Source organism: Sminthopsis crassicaudata, chromosome 4 (assembly GCF_048593235.1).
Source record: "Sminthopsis crassicaudata isolate SCR6 chromosome 4, ASM4859323v1, whole genome shotgun sequence".
NCBI lineage: Eukaryota > Metazoa > Chordata > Mammalia > Dasyuromorphia > Dasyuridae > Sminthopsis > Sminthopsis crassicaudata.
In genome coordinates, this window is record NC_133620.1 from 375,392,217 (window position 1) to 375,408,265 (window position 16,049).

General features: G+C 31.9%; 1 protein-coding gene across 1 annotated transcript; it reads left to right on the forward strand.

Annotated features, from left to right (window-relative positions):
• The first annotated feature begins 1,263 nt into the window (after window positions 1-1,263).
• On the forward strand, window positions 1,264-10,172 carry LOC141540843 (olfactory receptor 10R2-like). The gene is made up of 2 exons (XM_074264784.1): window positions 1,264-1,287; window positions 9,207-10,172. The coding sequence occupies exons 1-2, from the start codon at window positions 1,264-1,266 to the stop codon at window positions 10,170-10,172; spliced, it is 990 nt and encodes a 329-aa protein (XP_074120885.1).
• The last annotated feature ends 5,877 nt before the right edge of the window (window positions 10,173-16,049 follow it).

Here is a 16,049-nt window from a genome sequence, read left to right on the forward strand (position 1 = left end):
ACTTGGGCATAGATGTTGAAATTACATAGATGTTGGTCTTAGTTTCCACCCATTGGCTTATATTTGGGGGTAAAAATTCAGTATAGTAATGACTCTTTAGGGTAATAGTAACACTTTTTCTGAGAAAGACTTTGGGGCCATAAGTAACACAGAAACAAAAGAAATTTCCATGGAGAAGAGACTGAAGGAATCCTTTGTGAGGATGTGAAGTAAAGGTATGTGATGAAATATCTGGGAATTAGGTTGACTTAAGAGAGGCCATAGTACTTGGGGTACATGGAGGATCTTCCATATAACATGGCAAGAGGAGATTTTTATGGAGATTTTTCAGCGGGAAATTTCCTAGTTTAGAAAAAGAAACATTTATAGACAGATTGGAAACAATGACTTTGGGCCTTAGAGCTCAAACTATATGAAACAGATAAGGACATTATTAAGTGTATAGAGATTTTAGTACTTCCTGACTATTAAAATATGTACCTATTATTATTTATTGAATGATCATGTTGCTCTTGAGCTATAGCCTTGTCCTTCACTCCCAGCAGTAACTGGATAAATAAATAAGAGGAGGAGCTTATATGGGGGTGAAGAGTCCCAAAGTGCTTGCTTATCTGTGTTGGAGACTGGGGAAGTTGAGTAGGAGGTTGTAAGGAGATAATGAAACTAAAATGAGAGGAATGAAAAAGCAAAGACTCAGGAAGGGGAAAAAGGCAGTACTGTCATTGGAATTGTCAGAGATCATTTTATTTCATAAGTAGCAAAGCAGGTGTAGATAAATCAAGGAACTTTCAAACTCTGACTTTGTTTCTCCCTTTGTATTCTATTCCAGAAGATCTGGTGTCCTTTATGTTCTCTACATCTTTTTTATTTTTTTTTCTGGCCAATTAAGCAATTATCCTTATTTATATCTTATCTCTGACCCCCTCCCCCACTAGAGTTTCCCTCCTTTTCAAGTGCAAGTGTCTCTACAGTTCTCAATTCTGTCTTTCTTGTCTGTCACCCAAGAAAACCCACTTTTTATGGTAATTTTCTGAATGAGTAGGAAGATAAATATATTGACCCACTAACTGCTCTCTCTTCCTATCCTTTGCCATTGCAGAGCCAGAGTTATGTCATCATAAAAACTCACATTATATAAAAAGAGGAATAAGTGAAGGTGATCTTCCTCTCTGGAAAGCTTTTTTTTTTTTTTTTTTTTTTTTCTTGGAGCTCACTTTTCTGCTTCACTCTGAGGACCAGAATACCATAGAATTAATATCAAGAATGAAGAGCCAGAGTAGTGATAAGGTAAGGGAAACCCAGTTTGGCTGGGGAAAATCCTGGAGGCAATTCCATGTAAGTCTATTTGTCAATCACATCCTTCAATGGAATGAAAGTTTATTTCAACTAGGGACTGGTTCGTTCTTTGAATTTATATCTCCAGTGGCTAACATAGTATAGGGCCTGATATGTAACAGACATTTAAATGAATTGTTCATTCCACTAATAGCTGCGACAATTTATCCATACTGGCACAAAAACTAGATGAGCTATGCTGACTCAATAAGTATTCTTATATCCTGGTTCTCTGATGGCATGGGCAGAATATAGGATTGGGACTAAGAAAACCCTGATTTTCTCCTAGTCCTACTGATTGAAATGTGTTTAAGATTTGGCAAAATGATTACTACTACCACTACTGCTACTGCTACTACTACTACTACTACTATTGTTACTATGTATGTATGTATCTAGAACTTTAAAATTTTGCAAAGAGTTTTATAAGTATTATCTCATTGATTCTCACAACAACCCTGGGAGCCAGATGTTTCTGCCTATTTCATAGTGGAGAAAATCGAAGCAGGCAGAAGTTAAATTATTTTCTCAGGTTATATAGCTAGTATGTCTGAGACTAGATTTAAAATAATGTGTTCCTGACTCCAAATTCAGTTCTCTATCTACTCCACTACCCAACCTGCCTCATTTAACCTCTTGGGGATTTAATTTCCTTAGCTATAAAGTAAGGATCCCAGAATCCCAGCATGTTAGTTAGAAAGGGTCTAAATAGCCGCCTTGACAAATTCATATCTGATAATAATAATAATACCTTCCTTTCAGGAGAGAGAAAATAAATATATGTAAGAAATAATTTTTGCAGTGATATAATAGACAGTGCTTACCTAGATTCAGGAGAATCAAAGTTCAAATTCTCCCTTAGATACTAACTAACTGGTTTTGGAATATTTAACAGATTGCGGTGTTGAAAAGGAATTTATTCTGCTTGACTATAGTAGGTAAAACTGGTTCTGATGGAATAGTTACAAGGAGAGAAATTTTAACTTAATTTAAGAAAAACTCTCCTAACATTGAGTTATTTGGATATCAAATGGGCTGCTTTACAAGATAGTAACTTTCTAATCACTGGAAGTAATGCTCACTTATTAATGGTGCCCTTGTAATAACTTTCCATGATCATGTTACAGTGGGAATTCCTGATTTAAGCAGGAGTCATGCTACATAATCTCTCAAGTTCCTTCACCTCTGGATTCTATGGGTTTTATTTTTGTTTTGTTCTTTATTCTTGAAGAGGACCATGATATCAGGAAGGTGATGCCATGACATGCAAATGAATTGGTTTTAAGTGAGGGAGTGTAGTGCAAAGCCACTTGCCTCTCTTTGCCTTCCAGAGCCATTGGGGTTCAGTGGCAAGACAAAGATCAAGACAAATAGAGATGGCCCTGGATGAAATGGGAGACCTTGACCTTTTTAAGCTAAGATCTTCAACAAGTTTCAGTTTGATTGAGGCTGCACCTATTCAATGATTAAAACTAGGTAGCAGCACAGTGTATATGGCACCTAATAATCACTTAATAAATAATTGTTGATGACTAATTTAAAGTTGATTAAATAAAGACTATCAGGAAACTAATGGTGTTGAGTTATTTTATTTAACATTTTCTTGATAGTGATCAGTGTCTTTCACTAGTAAGGCAGAAAAATATTTAGCAGGTCAATACTTTTGAATTTGATAAAGGAGCTTCAGAATAACAGAATTGATAGGACAAGTATTAATATCATTTTTATGACTACTACCACCTTCTGATGGGAAACAGGAATGGTTAAGGGACTTAAAAGGAAGATATTAGAGTGAATTGTCTACTAGGTACTTAATGTTTATTGAATTAAATTTGCTAAAATTGAATAGGTGTATAGATTTAGAACTGGAAGAAATTTTAGAAAGAATCTAGTCTCTTTATTTTATAGAGGAAAAGAGATGGTGAAATAGCTAATCCTGGTCCTACCAGGATTAATAAGAATACAGTATTTGAATCCATTCCCTCTCACCCAATATTGGAGTGTTCTTTCCACTATGCTACATAATTGAGCAGAAGAAAATTAAAGGAACAAAAAAGGAATTTCCTGTACTTGGACTTTAGAAACACATTTAATTGTAGTTATTCATTCATTCCCAGAAAGTTGACTCTACCTTGGAAAGATCTGATGTTGTCATTATGATTTTAGTAGGGACCTGGGAATGCATGAGAGTGCTGAACATTGGTACCAATTGAGGGAAGGCTGTAGAAACAGATATTTTATCACAGGTCCTTAGAAATTGTGGTAAATCATTGTATTAAGTTATTAAGTCTTCTAAAGTTGATTATCTTTATAATATTGTTATTAATATTTAGATCATTATTCTACCTCTGCTCAATTTACTTTACATCAGTTCACAGAGGTTTTGCCAGGTTTTTCTGAAATCTTGCCCTTTATCATTTCTGGCAGCAGAAGAGTATTCCATCATATTCATAGGTCATGATTAGTGCTTATTTGCTTCTTTATAACATATATTTAGTCTGTTCCATTGATCAATCACTCTATTTCTTATCTAGTACCAAATTGTTTGATGTTCACAACTTTATTGTGCAGTTTGAAGTCTTATACTTCTAAGCACATTCTTTCCCATTATTTTTCATTGACTCCCTTAATATTTTTGACCATTTTTTCCTTGGAAGAATTTTGTTATTATTTTTTCTATCTCTACAAAGTAATTCATTGATAGTTTTATTGCTATTGTAGTAAATAAGCAAATTAATTTGGGTAGCATTTTCATTTTTTAATATTTTCCAATTTATTATATTTATATACATAATTTATATAAATGAGATATATTATATATAATTTTATTATATTTATTATATATCCAATTGTTTATTATAATTCTATAATTATTTACATGTGTATTTATTTGTGTGAAAAGAATTTTGTAACTGTTCATATTAGTTTCTTGGTGTGATTTATGTCATTGTTAGTTATTTTTGATGGAATTTCTTTTTATTTATTTTTTCTGATTAAAAATGTAGGAATATTTGATGGTGATTTGTGTAGTTTGTTTTATATCTTGCCCCTTAGCTGAAGTTGTTAATTGCTTTAACTAGCTTTTAAGTTGACTTTGTAAAGTTCTATAAGTAAATTATTTTATCATCTCTAAAAAATAATAGTCATTATTTATGCCTTTCCCTTTTATTTCTTTTTCTTATATTATTCTTCTACTTGCCATTTCTAATACATTATAAAACAGTAATGGTGTTAATGGCATCTTCGTTTCATTCTTGATCTTATTGGAAAGGCTCCCAATTAGATACAAAGCTTATTTTTAGTTTAAAAAAAATATCATCTATCCTCTTAAGGAAAAATCCATTTCTTTCTATGCGTTTTAGTGCTTTTCAAAATTAGGAATGAATGTGGCATTTTGTCAAAAGTTTTTACTGCACCAATTCAAATAATCCTATAATATTTTTCTTTTTGGTTATTAATATATATTGATGTTGATATTCTTATAGTTTTTGTAATGCAGCATTTCTGATATGAATCTGGCCTGGTCATAGAATATAATTGTTGTAGTATGTTTTTGTATTCTCCTTATTAATAATATTTTGTTTTAAGAATTTGCACCAATTTTATTGGGGAAATTGGTCTATAATTATATTTTTCTGTTTTTGGCTTTCTTAGCAGTTCTTTTTTTCAGTGCTGTTTTATATTTCCTTTACCATTTTGTCAATTCTAATTTTTAAGGAATTATTTTCTTAAGTGTGTTTTATACATCTTTTATACAACTATTAGTTCTCTCTTCATAATTTCTTGCATAACTCTAATGTATTTTCCATTTTTTATTTCTATTACTCTTATCTGGTTTTAAAAAAAATCTTTTTTTTTTTTTGGTAAAAATTCTTATTTTTTATAAGAATTCTTCTTGGCACTGTGTCCAATCAGCATTTTCCCCAGACTTTGCCTGTATTCTCTTCATGTCATTGTCTTCTGTGTTTTGTTTCTTGTGCTTTCTTTTCACCATCTAGCTTTGGGGAAGCCAGATTCTTTTTTATTTGCTCATTTTTCTAGGCTTCTCCTTGCCTTTGGACTTATGTTAATTTTGGATTCTGCTTATTTGTGGGACAATGTCTGATTTGAACTTCTGTCATTTTATGTTTTTCTGCTGTTTCAACAGCTCGTTTTGAGTACCTGTATGTTTTTTTTAAATACTTTCAAGATTGTGTGATCTAGCACTAGCATGTATTCATTCTCAGATCTTTTACCTTCCCTGGGTCCTATAATGCTTGCTTTTGTTTCTTCCACTGCTGATGCTGTGCTCCTGGCCAGGCACTTTGCCTTACCAAAGTTCTGTCTGCTTATAGTCTTAAGCTGCGCTAAGTTGGAAAAATATTTCCTTTGACTTTTTACTGGTTTTCCTGATCAAAATGTTATCTGGCACATTTTTTTTTTAGGTATTGTAAGGTAATAAGAGGAAAAAAATGCTGATTCTCACCCCATCGTGTTGACTCACCCCTAATAAAGATCACAAAATGTAGAAATGGGGGAGAATGTCCCAGGAATGATAGACAGTCTTATGTGTGAATTTATGGAGTAGTAGTTTGAGAAGGCTGGATAAAATTCAGGAGCTGCTAGTAGCAAAAAATGTTTAGTTATTAGTCAGTAGCAAAAATAGTCATTGTGACTGAAAGAGGAGAGGTGAAGGAGTAGTGTTAATTAAGTCCAGACTGGAGCCAGATTGTTTATGGTTTTGATGTTGAGGAGTTCTTATTTTATCCCACAATGAAAAAGAAGTAACTAAATATTCCTTGGCAGGGAAGTGGCACAGTAAAAATTAACCATTGTTCTGAAAGTTTGGGCTTGGATTATAAGGAAAGGGATAAAGGAAAAGAGGAAGGGGCTAGGCATTTATATAATACTATATGCTAAACACTGTGATAAGTCCATTTTGCAAATATTATCTCATCTGATCCTTATTACAATTATGCAAAGTAGTTACTGTTACAGTTGAGAATAAATGTTTATCAATTTGATAGTTATTTCAAAAGACTAACTTTTACTTTTAGTTATTATTTTATAATCTTTTTTTAGTTTTCAGATTATCTATTTCTTTTTGAATTTTCATTATTTTCACTATTGGGCTTACTTGGATTTCTTGATTTGGTGGCTTTCAAATTTTTAACTCATATTCACTTTATTAGTCCTCTACTTTTTTATTTCATCCATGCATATTTTAGTGATAGATATGCCTGTTTATATTTATATGTACATATACATGTGTGTATGTATCGCAATACATATATGTATGAGGAATACTTTAGTTGTATTTTAGAAGTTTCAGTATATTATTTTTATCATTTTCATTTTCCTTTATGTAATCTTGTTTCTATTTTTCCTTGACTTAATAATTACTTAGGATTTCATTATTGTTTCTATTTGTACCCATCTTTTGCTTATACTCCCTAATCTAATTATTATTATTATTTTCAGTATGGTTTGTAAAGGATATATTAGTTTTTTTCTGCCTTTTACATTTATTTGAAATCTGTCAGTGCCCTAATACTTGGTCATTTGCGATACTGAAAAAAATTCTTTAGAAGTCCTATTTAGGAAGCAATGTAATTCTTTTAGCACTTATTTCTCCAGCAATCTGTTCAATTCTTTATGTTCACACATGTTTATCTTTCTATTAATTTTGTCAAAAACCGGGAGGTACAGTAATCAATCAACATCTATTAAACATATACTATGTGCCAATCACTGTGCTAAGTGCTGGGGATAAAAAACAAACAAACAAACAAACAAAAAACAATCCCCCCACACACATCAACTACCCTTGAGCCTTGAGGAGGTCGTAAATTATGAAGAAGAAAACAAATGAATATGTACAAACAAGTTATATACAACATATAAAGGAAATAATTAAAAGATTAGCGGATTAAGAGGAGTTAGGAAAAATTCTCCTTTTTATATGGAATGATTAAGAGTAGACATTGAAAAAGGAAGGCAGAAAGAGAGGTGAAAAGGCAATATGTTACAGACAGATAAAGCAATTTCTGCACTTTTGAACATGACATTGATACAATTGTGGGTGATGCAAAGATCAAGAATATGATGACTATCTTTGCATTTAGTTAAGGCAGAGTGAAAGTATAGTTGGGGAAAGGAGTAGAATGAGAAGAGTTTTCTATTTTTATTGTCAAAGTCTTTTTGAAATGCAGTTAATTTTTCATTATGAATATAGATCCTAAGGATTTGGAGGACACAATCTTAACCCTTATTGGTATTGGGTTATTTATTTCTTTTCCTTCTCATTGCTTATGCTAGATTTTCTATAATTATATCGATAAATTCTAGATAGAAAAGTAGGCATCTTTGTTCTACATCTATGTTTATTAGGAAAAGTTTTAGTGTAGTCCCATGGCATAGGAAGATTGCTTTTGGTTTTAGATACATATTTTATTATATTTAAAAAGGCCTTTCTAGGGCTAAGTGCTGATTCTTGTTTTTTAATATAAATGAATAATATACTTAAAGACTTTTTCTACATTTACTTTTAAAAATCATATCTTTGTAGCCTTTTGTATTGATATGACTTACTGCATTTTTCTCCCTAGTGTTGATACATCCTTACATTCCCAATATAAATCTCACTTGGTCATAAAGAATTATTTCTTGTATTAAAAAAATCACCAGTTAGGTTCTGATCTATTTTTTTTTTCATTATGCTTAAAATTGTAGGATTTCTCTCACTAGTTAATTAACTCTGAGTCACATATATACTAGAAAATCCTCTTTTTCCCATAATCTTTACTCTACCCCTTTTTTTAATCCCCTAATCTTCTAAACATAACAACATCAAGATTTTTGACTATACCATATATTCACAGTACAAAACCCTCAAGAAAACAGAGACAAAAGTACTTATTTATAGTGACATTTGCGAAGAAGATCATGACTAAAGTTATTTCTAACTATAACTAAAACATCTCACTTCTCAGTTATGGAAACACAGTCACATCATTTAGATCATACATGAGTAGTCAAAATCTTTCAAGTACACCATTAATTATTTTTCTTTGCAAAATTAATAATTTAAATCAAATTTCCATGAAATGAGTTATCATTATTACCTTGTTGATATTGTTTCCAGACAGAGTTAACTGTATCTCCAGATGACAAATAAAATTACAATTCTCTAAGATTGAATTGCTTCTTAAAGATACAATATCAGTATCTATAATCTCATTGGGAATGGCTATTGAAATTAGAATTACCATAATTTTTAGATAGTATCCCTGATTTCCATAATTACTTAATAAAAGTGATCAATTATTTATTAATAAAGATTGATTCTAGTTGAATATGTTTTCCCTCTTAAGGAAGTCTTAAGAAACTACTATAGGTGCAGCTAGGTGGTGCAGTGGATAGAGCACTAGCCCTGAAATCAGGAGCACCAGAGTTCAAATCTGGTCTCAAACACTTAAAACTCCCTAGCTGTGTGACCCTGGGCAAGTCACTTAACCCTGATTATTCTTTTGAATGTTTGTGAAAATTTTAAGCTCACATAATCTTTATGCTCTTGGTCTCAGTAAATCCCAAATATAGTACCCTAAGTTTGATACAAGTTGAATCTAGTCAGTGGGAATAGTCAAAATGCACTTTTTAGGGCTTTAAACTTCTCACTTAAATATATTTATATCTCACTCACTACAAACTACTACTTTTAATTCTCCTCACATTTCTTTTCTTTTACTTAAGGTTTTTGACTATACCTATTGACCAATGTACTGACTATATTGAACAAATCCAAAGTAATAGTAATCTCCTACATAATTCTGAATAAATGTTCTACAGCTATTGAACTCAGTAGCCTCTTTCTTCCTCACTCTTCTCTTCAGGTCATTCCATGGAGACAACTTCCTTCTGAGAACATAACCATGGTCACTGAATTCCTCTTGATGGGTTTTTCCAACCTCCAAGAAATGCAGCTTTTGCTATTTGTTACCTTCCTTTTTCTCTATCTTGTCATCCTGATTGGGAATATCACCATTGTCACTGTCATAATCCTGGAACACAGCCTCCATACCCCAATGTACTTCTTCTTAGGGGCTCTCTCTGTGTCTGAGACCTGCTATACCTTTGTTATCTTGCCAAAGATGCTCATCAATCTTCTCTCTGTGCTCAGGACCATCTCCTTTACTAACTGTGCACTCCAAATGTCCTTATTCCTTAGCTTTGCAGGCAACAACTGTTTATTGTTGGTTGTAATGGGTTATGATCGCTATGTTGCTATCTGCCACCCCCTGCGCTACCCCATTATCATGAACTGGAGGACATGTAGAGTACTGGTAGTCACATGTGGGGTGACTGGATTTCTTATCTCAACAGCAATCACAACCTTGGTCTTCAGCTTACCCTTCTGTAACTCTAATAAGATCAACCACTACTTCTGTGACATTTCACCTGTTATTCATCTTGCTTGTGGTATCACTTATGTCAATGAGCTGTTCATATTTATCTGTAGTGTTTTTGTGCTTGTGGTCCCATTTATTTTCATCTGTATCTCCTATGGCCTCATTGTCAATACCATCTTGAAGATTCCATCCACTGAAGGGAAGAAGAAGGCCTTCTCTACTTGTGTCTCCCACTTAACAGTGGTTGTAGTCCACTATGGATGTGCATCCTTTGTCTACCTGAGACCCTCATCCAGGGTGACATCAATTAAAGACCAGTTGATAACAGTTACTTATACTATTATTACTCCCTTGCTGAATCCTATGGTTTACAGCCTCAGGAATAGAGCTGTTCAGGTAGCTATTCAGAAAGTGATTGGCCGGAGAGAATTTTCCCACAAAACTATATAATTTTAACATTTCACAAATCCGAATACATAATCATGTCATGAACTGATGTTGCTGTATGCCTTAGTTAGGTATTCCTAACTAGATGCTTTTTATATTTGCTAGATGCTTTGTGTAGAGATTTTTTTCTGACTACAGTGTCTATCTACATCTAAAACATTTCAGGATACCATCTGTGAGAATTGGTGGTATTATTTAATGCTAGGAAAAGGAGTATGATATATTTTAAGACAGCATGGGGTAGCAAAAAGTACTGATTTTGAAATCAGGAATCCCTGGATTTGATCTCAAATCTTATATTAATTGTATTGCATTTAAATATCAATTTTCCTATCCACAAATTGGAAAATATGTCCATATATTCTATATGTGTGTATATATATTGTGATATATAATGTTATATATAGATATATATCATATTATATGTAAATATATTATATATTATATATCACATGTTATATATGTTATAATATGCATATATGCTATATCTGTAGAATACACCTATATATAGTGTACATATACATGTATAGTATATATATATGCACTGCTTATTAACATATTAATGTTAGAATTATTATTAATATATGACATGTGCATAAAATATTAATAATTATATATAAATGACAACAGTTTAGTTGTGAGGCTCTAATGAGAAAACATATGGAAAGCATTATTATTAGGAGAGAATTTAAATGGGGAGGTGGAGGTTGTTCACTCAGTTAATTCTCTATAAATCTCAGAAAAAATTTTGCCTAATTTTAAACAAACAGACTGTATATCTTTAAGGGTGGATCTTAATTACCATTCCATAAAATATTTTTTTATTATTGGAAAACTTAATCTTTGCCATGTGGATGGTGCCAAGTATTGCCACAAAGCATCCTATACTCTGGGAAAGGGCATTCAAATACACTGTAATCTAGGTCTTACTTCAGCACACTGGGGCCTAAGATGCAGAGAACATTTATGTAAAAAAAAATGTTGAGAAATCAGCTTGGGTGCTAAAAGTTCTAGGAGGTAGATATAGAGATAATTATTTTTAAGTGAATTTCAGTGAGTGACCAAAGAATGAATGTGGGAGATTGCAAGGCATATTTTACTTTTGAGTTTTCCTTGGATATTCTGTCCCTATATGGAGAAAATAATGTTGATGTGTGTGGGATATGGGAACAATGTTTATGCTTTCTATACAGCATATAATATTTCCAAATTAGGAATTAATATCAATAAACATTTAAGCATATCCTTTTGCTGATTAAATTACAAGTCCATTTAAAAATTAATTTACTTAGAGTAATCAGTATTCGATTGAATTTGTAATTTCATTGATTTTGTTGTTCCCTCAATGATGCAGATGATACGTCATCCATGCCTATCTATTATATTCAACTCTTAATTATTTTTAATAAAGCCTTCATGTGGGAACCATCTGACCTCCTATGTCTTCCTTGATTTTTCCTGACAGAAATTCAGAATGCAAAAATGAATTAATATTTTGCAGAGTCATATTTATTTTTGAATCTGCTTCAAGTCTCATTTCAAACAGAGAATATCCTCAAGAACTACCAGACAACCCAAGTATTGCATGGAGACTTTGGAGGTAGAAACATCATATAATAGTAACAAAGCCATTGCTGGGAGTTGAACTTTCATTGTCACATTGATGGGGGTTCCTGCTTTATCACAAGATAATATGTCATAGATAGAAAGCTGGAAGAGATTTTAAATTATTTAGTCCCATGTCCTTATTTTACAGATGATGAATCGACACTCATGGAAACCCAATTTGCTTAAACTCACACAACTCTTCCAGCTTGTATAATTTTGTACCAAGCTCATGATTAGAGCCTTAACGAGAAGGATGATTTTCCATCCAAAGAGAAAAAACATTAGGCCTGGGGATATTTAAATATAATAGGGAATGAACCAGTAGATGTAAAGAGACTGAAGATGAGAGAAAGAGAAAGAATGGTCCACAGGGTGAGCCCCTTTAAATTTTTTTTTTTTGATTATGAGAAGATGGAATAGTCAAGCTTATGAGAGTAGAAGGAAAACAGAATAATTAACACTATTGAATATACTGTAAGTTATTCAAACTTTCTCAGAAATATAGAATTTGTGCCCTAAATATGAAAAATTCAGATTGCCAGACTCAAGGAGGTCAACAACAGAAGGAAATATCTAAATAAATCAAAATATAAGCAATATTGATTTATTATTTAAACTTTTGTTTCTATCTTTTGTTTTTACATCATTCTTCATTTCCCAATGTTGCCTCCACCTTCCCTTCCCAGAAAATTGTTTCTTATAATAAAGAAGAAAAACCCCAAAACTAATTTAAATATCATTAAATTCCATCATTAGATGCAGTATTTCATTCCCCTCATCCATTTATTTTGTAAAAAAAAAAATAAATGAAGGCTAATTTTTACATCACTTTGGGGACAAAATTGATTGTTATAAGTTTCATAATATTTAATTCTGACCTTTAAAAATATTTTCTATTCACCTAGAACTTCCCTAAATATCTGCTAACTCAAAAATGACTTGTCTGACAGTGTCCTGCTTATTGTAGATATTTCTCTGTAAGTCAGGCTTTCTGTTTCCCATTGGTGAATTTTTCTGAGAATCTTCATTTTGTGGAAGCACCTAGATTAGCGTTCATCCTCTTCTAGCTTCTATTCCTGAAATTCTGAACATCAAAACCTTATTGAATTGGGGCTATCTTTATTTGTTCTTATATTCACATGACTGCTGTTTGACACAGAATTTAATGAATTCTCATTTCATATTCACCAAATGATAATCTAAATTTTAAAATAAATATAATAATTAGGAGGAAATAGTAAAAGTATGCAACTAGAAGACTTCAACTTTTCCCTCTTAGAAGTAGGTAAAGCTAATTAAAAATCAACAAGAAGGAAGTTAGAGAGGTAAATCGAATATTAGAAAAGTAAGATCTAAGAGAGCTCTGGAGAAAATTGAATGGAAATAGAAATGAATATGCCTGTTTTTCTGTGGCACATGGTTTTTACCTAAAAATTGGCATATATTAGTGCATAAAATCTTACAAACAAAATTAAAAAAAAACTAAATGTTTTCTTTTGAGATAATACAATAAATATTACATTTACACAACAATACAACAAATATACATTAAATATTACATTACAGTCAAAAGATAGATTAAAATTAATTGGAAATTAAATAATCAAATCCTAAAGAATAAGTATGTCAAAGAATAAACAATAGTAACATCCATCAGAATTGATCATCATATAGTATTGTTGTTGAAGTATATAATAATCTCCTGGTCCTGCTCATTTCACTCAGTATCAGTTCATGTAAGTCTTTCCAGGCCTTTCGGAAATCATCCTGTTGGTCATTTCTTACAGAGCAATAATATTCTATAATATTCATATAACACAATTTATTCAGCCATTCTCCAATTGATGGGCATCCAGTCAGTTTTCTGGAACTCTCTAGAACTGTGTCTCACTATGCTTTATATGGACTAGTGTCAGTAGTTCCTTCCTTTTTATGTTTCCTGCATGTCCCATTAAAATTATGCATAAGAGAAGTCTTCACTGTAATACCCCCTGGTTTTGCATGCATTACTGAACTTTCTATGGATTTCTCAGTGATTTCATTACAGAAAATAAAAGTAATGAAACAGCATACGAAAATGTATGGTATGTAACCAAAACAATACTTGGAAGAAATTTTATATTTTTAAATGTTTACATCAACAAAATAGAAAATGAGCAGATCGATGAATTGGACATGCAATTAAAGAACTAGAAAAAGAACATATTAATACCTACCCAATTAAATACTAAACTGCATGACCTGAAAAATCAAAGGAGAGATGAATAAAATTAAAAGGTTAAAAAATTAAATAAATAAAACAAGAAACTGGTTTATTAGTTTAATTTTTAAAATAATTAAATAGATAAATAATGCTTAATTTGCTTAAAAAAAGAAAGAAGAAAACCAAATTACCAATATAAAAAATGAAAGGGATGAATTTACAACTAATGAAGAGAAATTTAAAGCAATTATTAGGAGCTATTTTACCTAATTTTATGTACCCCCCAATCTGAATCTACATGAAACTGAAAAAAAATTTATAAAATTATAAATTCCTCAGATTAAGAAAAGAAGAAATTGAATATTTGTATAAGCCATTTTAGAAAAAGAAATTGAAAAAGCCGTGAGTGAGATTTCTAAAAATAAATCTCCAGGGTCAGATGAATTCACAAGTAAATTCTCCTAAACATTTAAAAATAATTATTTACAATAGTATATAAACTATTTGAAAAAAGAAGCAAAGACCTACCAAATTCCTTTTATGACACAAATATGTGTGATCTTGGGTAAGTCACATAACCTTGATTTGCCACATTTTCCTCAATTGTAAAATGGGGATAATAATAGCACCTACCTAACCAGTACTTAACACATAACAGGCACTCAATAAATGAATTTTCATTCCTTAGAAAATATGTTTTTGATCATCAGCCAAGCTAACTTTTTATACCTTTAACAAGAATTATAATTTACATGTTCAGAATTATTTATGGGATATGCAATGATATATTTGCACTCTAATATACATTGGAGGAGTGATGTGTGGGGCCATAAATGAAAAGAAAGATAACAACCAAATCATCAACAATGCCAGAGACTATTTGATCATGAATTATAGTTCCAGAACTGGAATATTGAGGGTTGGAGAGCAGGGAGAAAGAATCAGCATTTATTTAGTGCTTAGTATGTGTCAGGCATTGTGTTGTTTACAAATATTATGTAATTTGATCCTCACAATAATCCTACATGCTAGATGCTATTAATATTCTCATTTTACAATTGAGGAAATTATGATAGAAATTAAGTAACTTTCTTAGGATCAGAGAGCTAGTGTCTGATGGAGGTTGTCTTTGAATTCAGGGCTTTCCAACTCTAGGCCTAGCTTTGTATCTATCACCTCAGCTGAGCAAAGTATACTTATACAGAGAATATGCAGTGAAGGTATCCTATTCTCTATGTATATGGAATGGAAGGAAATGAGAATAGGGACTTTGGTGTCTGTCAAACTGTCTGTAATACATTAAACAAATCAGCAAGCTGAGCCTTGAAATTAGTGAAAGAGAACATGAGTTGTCAACAAGAAAAAATAATAGCCCTCTGTTTTCTTATCTCTGATATGGTCCCTGGTATGGGTAGATTGATGGTGATGGTAATTCATAGCAAGCTTTGGACTCTGAAATCCACATAGATCCTGTGTGACTAAGCATCTCTGCTCGAGACATCTCCCTTTCTTCCTTCCTATCACCCTTATCTTTTTCCTTTTCTGGAACTCTCTCTCTCTCTTTCCCTTTTTTTACTTTATTTTATTTTATTATAGCTTTTTATTTACAAGATATATGCATGAGTAATTTTATAGCACTGACAATTGCCAAGCTTTTTGTTCCAATTTTTCCCCTCCTTCCCCTCACCCCCTCCCCCAAATGGAAGGTTGACCAATACGTGTTACATATGTTAAAGTATGAATTAAATACAATATATGTATACATGTCCAAACAGTTGTTTTGCTGAACAAAAAGAATCAAACTTTGAAATAGTGTACAATCAGCCTGTGAAGGAAATCAAAAATGCAGGCAAACAAAAATAGGTGTATTGGGAATTCTATGTAGTGGTTCCTAGTCATTTTCTAGAGTTCTTTCTCTGGGCATAATTGATTCAGTTCATTACTGCTCTGTTGGAATTGATTTGGTTCATCTCATTGTTGAAGATGGCCACATCCATCAGAATTGATCATCATACAGTATTGCTGTTGAAGTATATAATAATCTCCTGGTCCTGCTCATTTCACTCAGT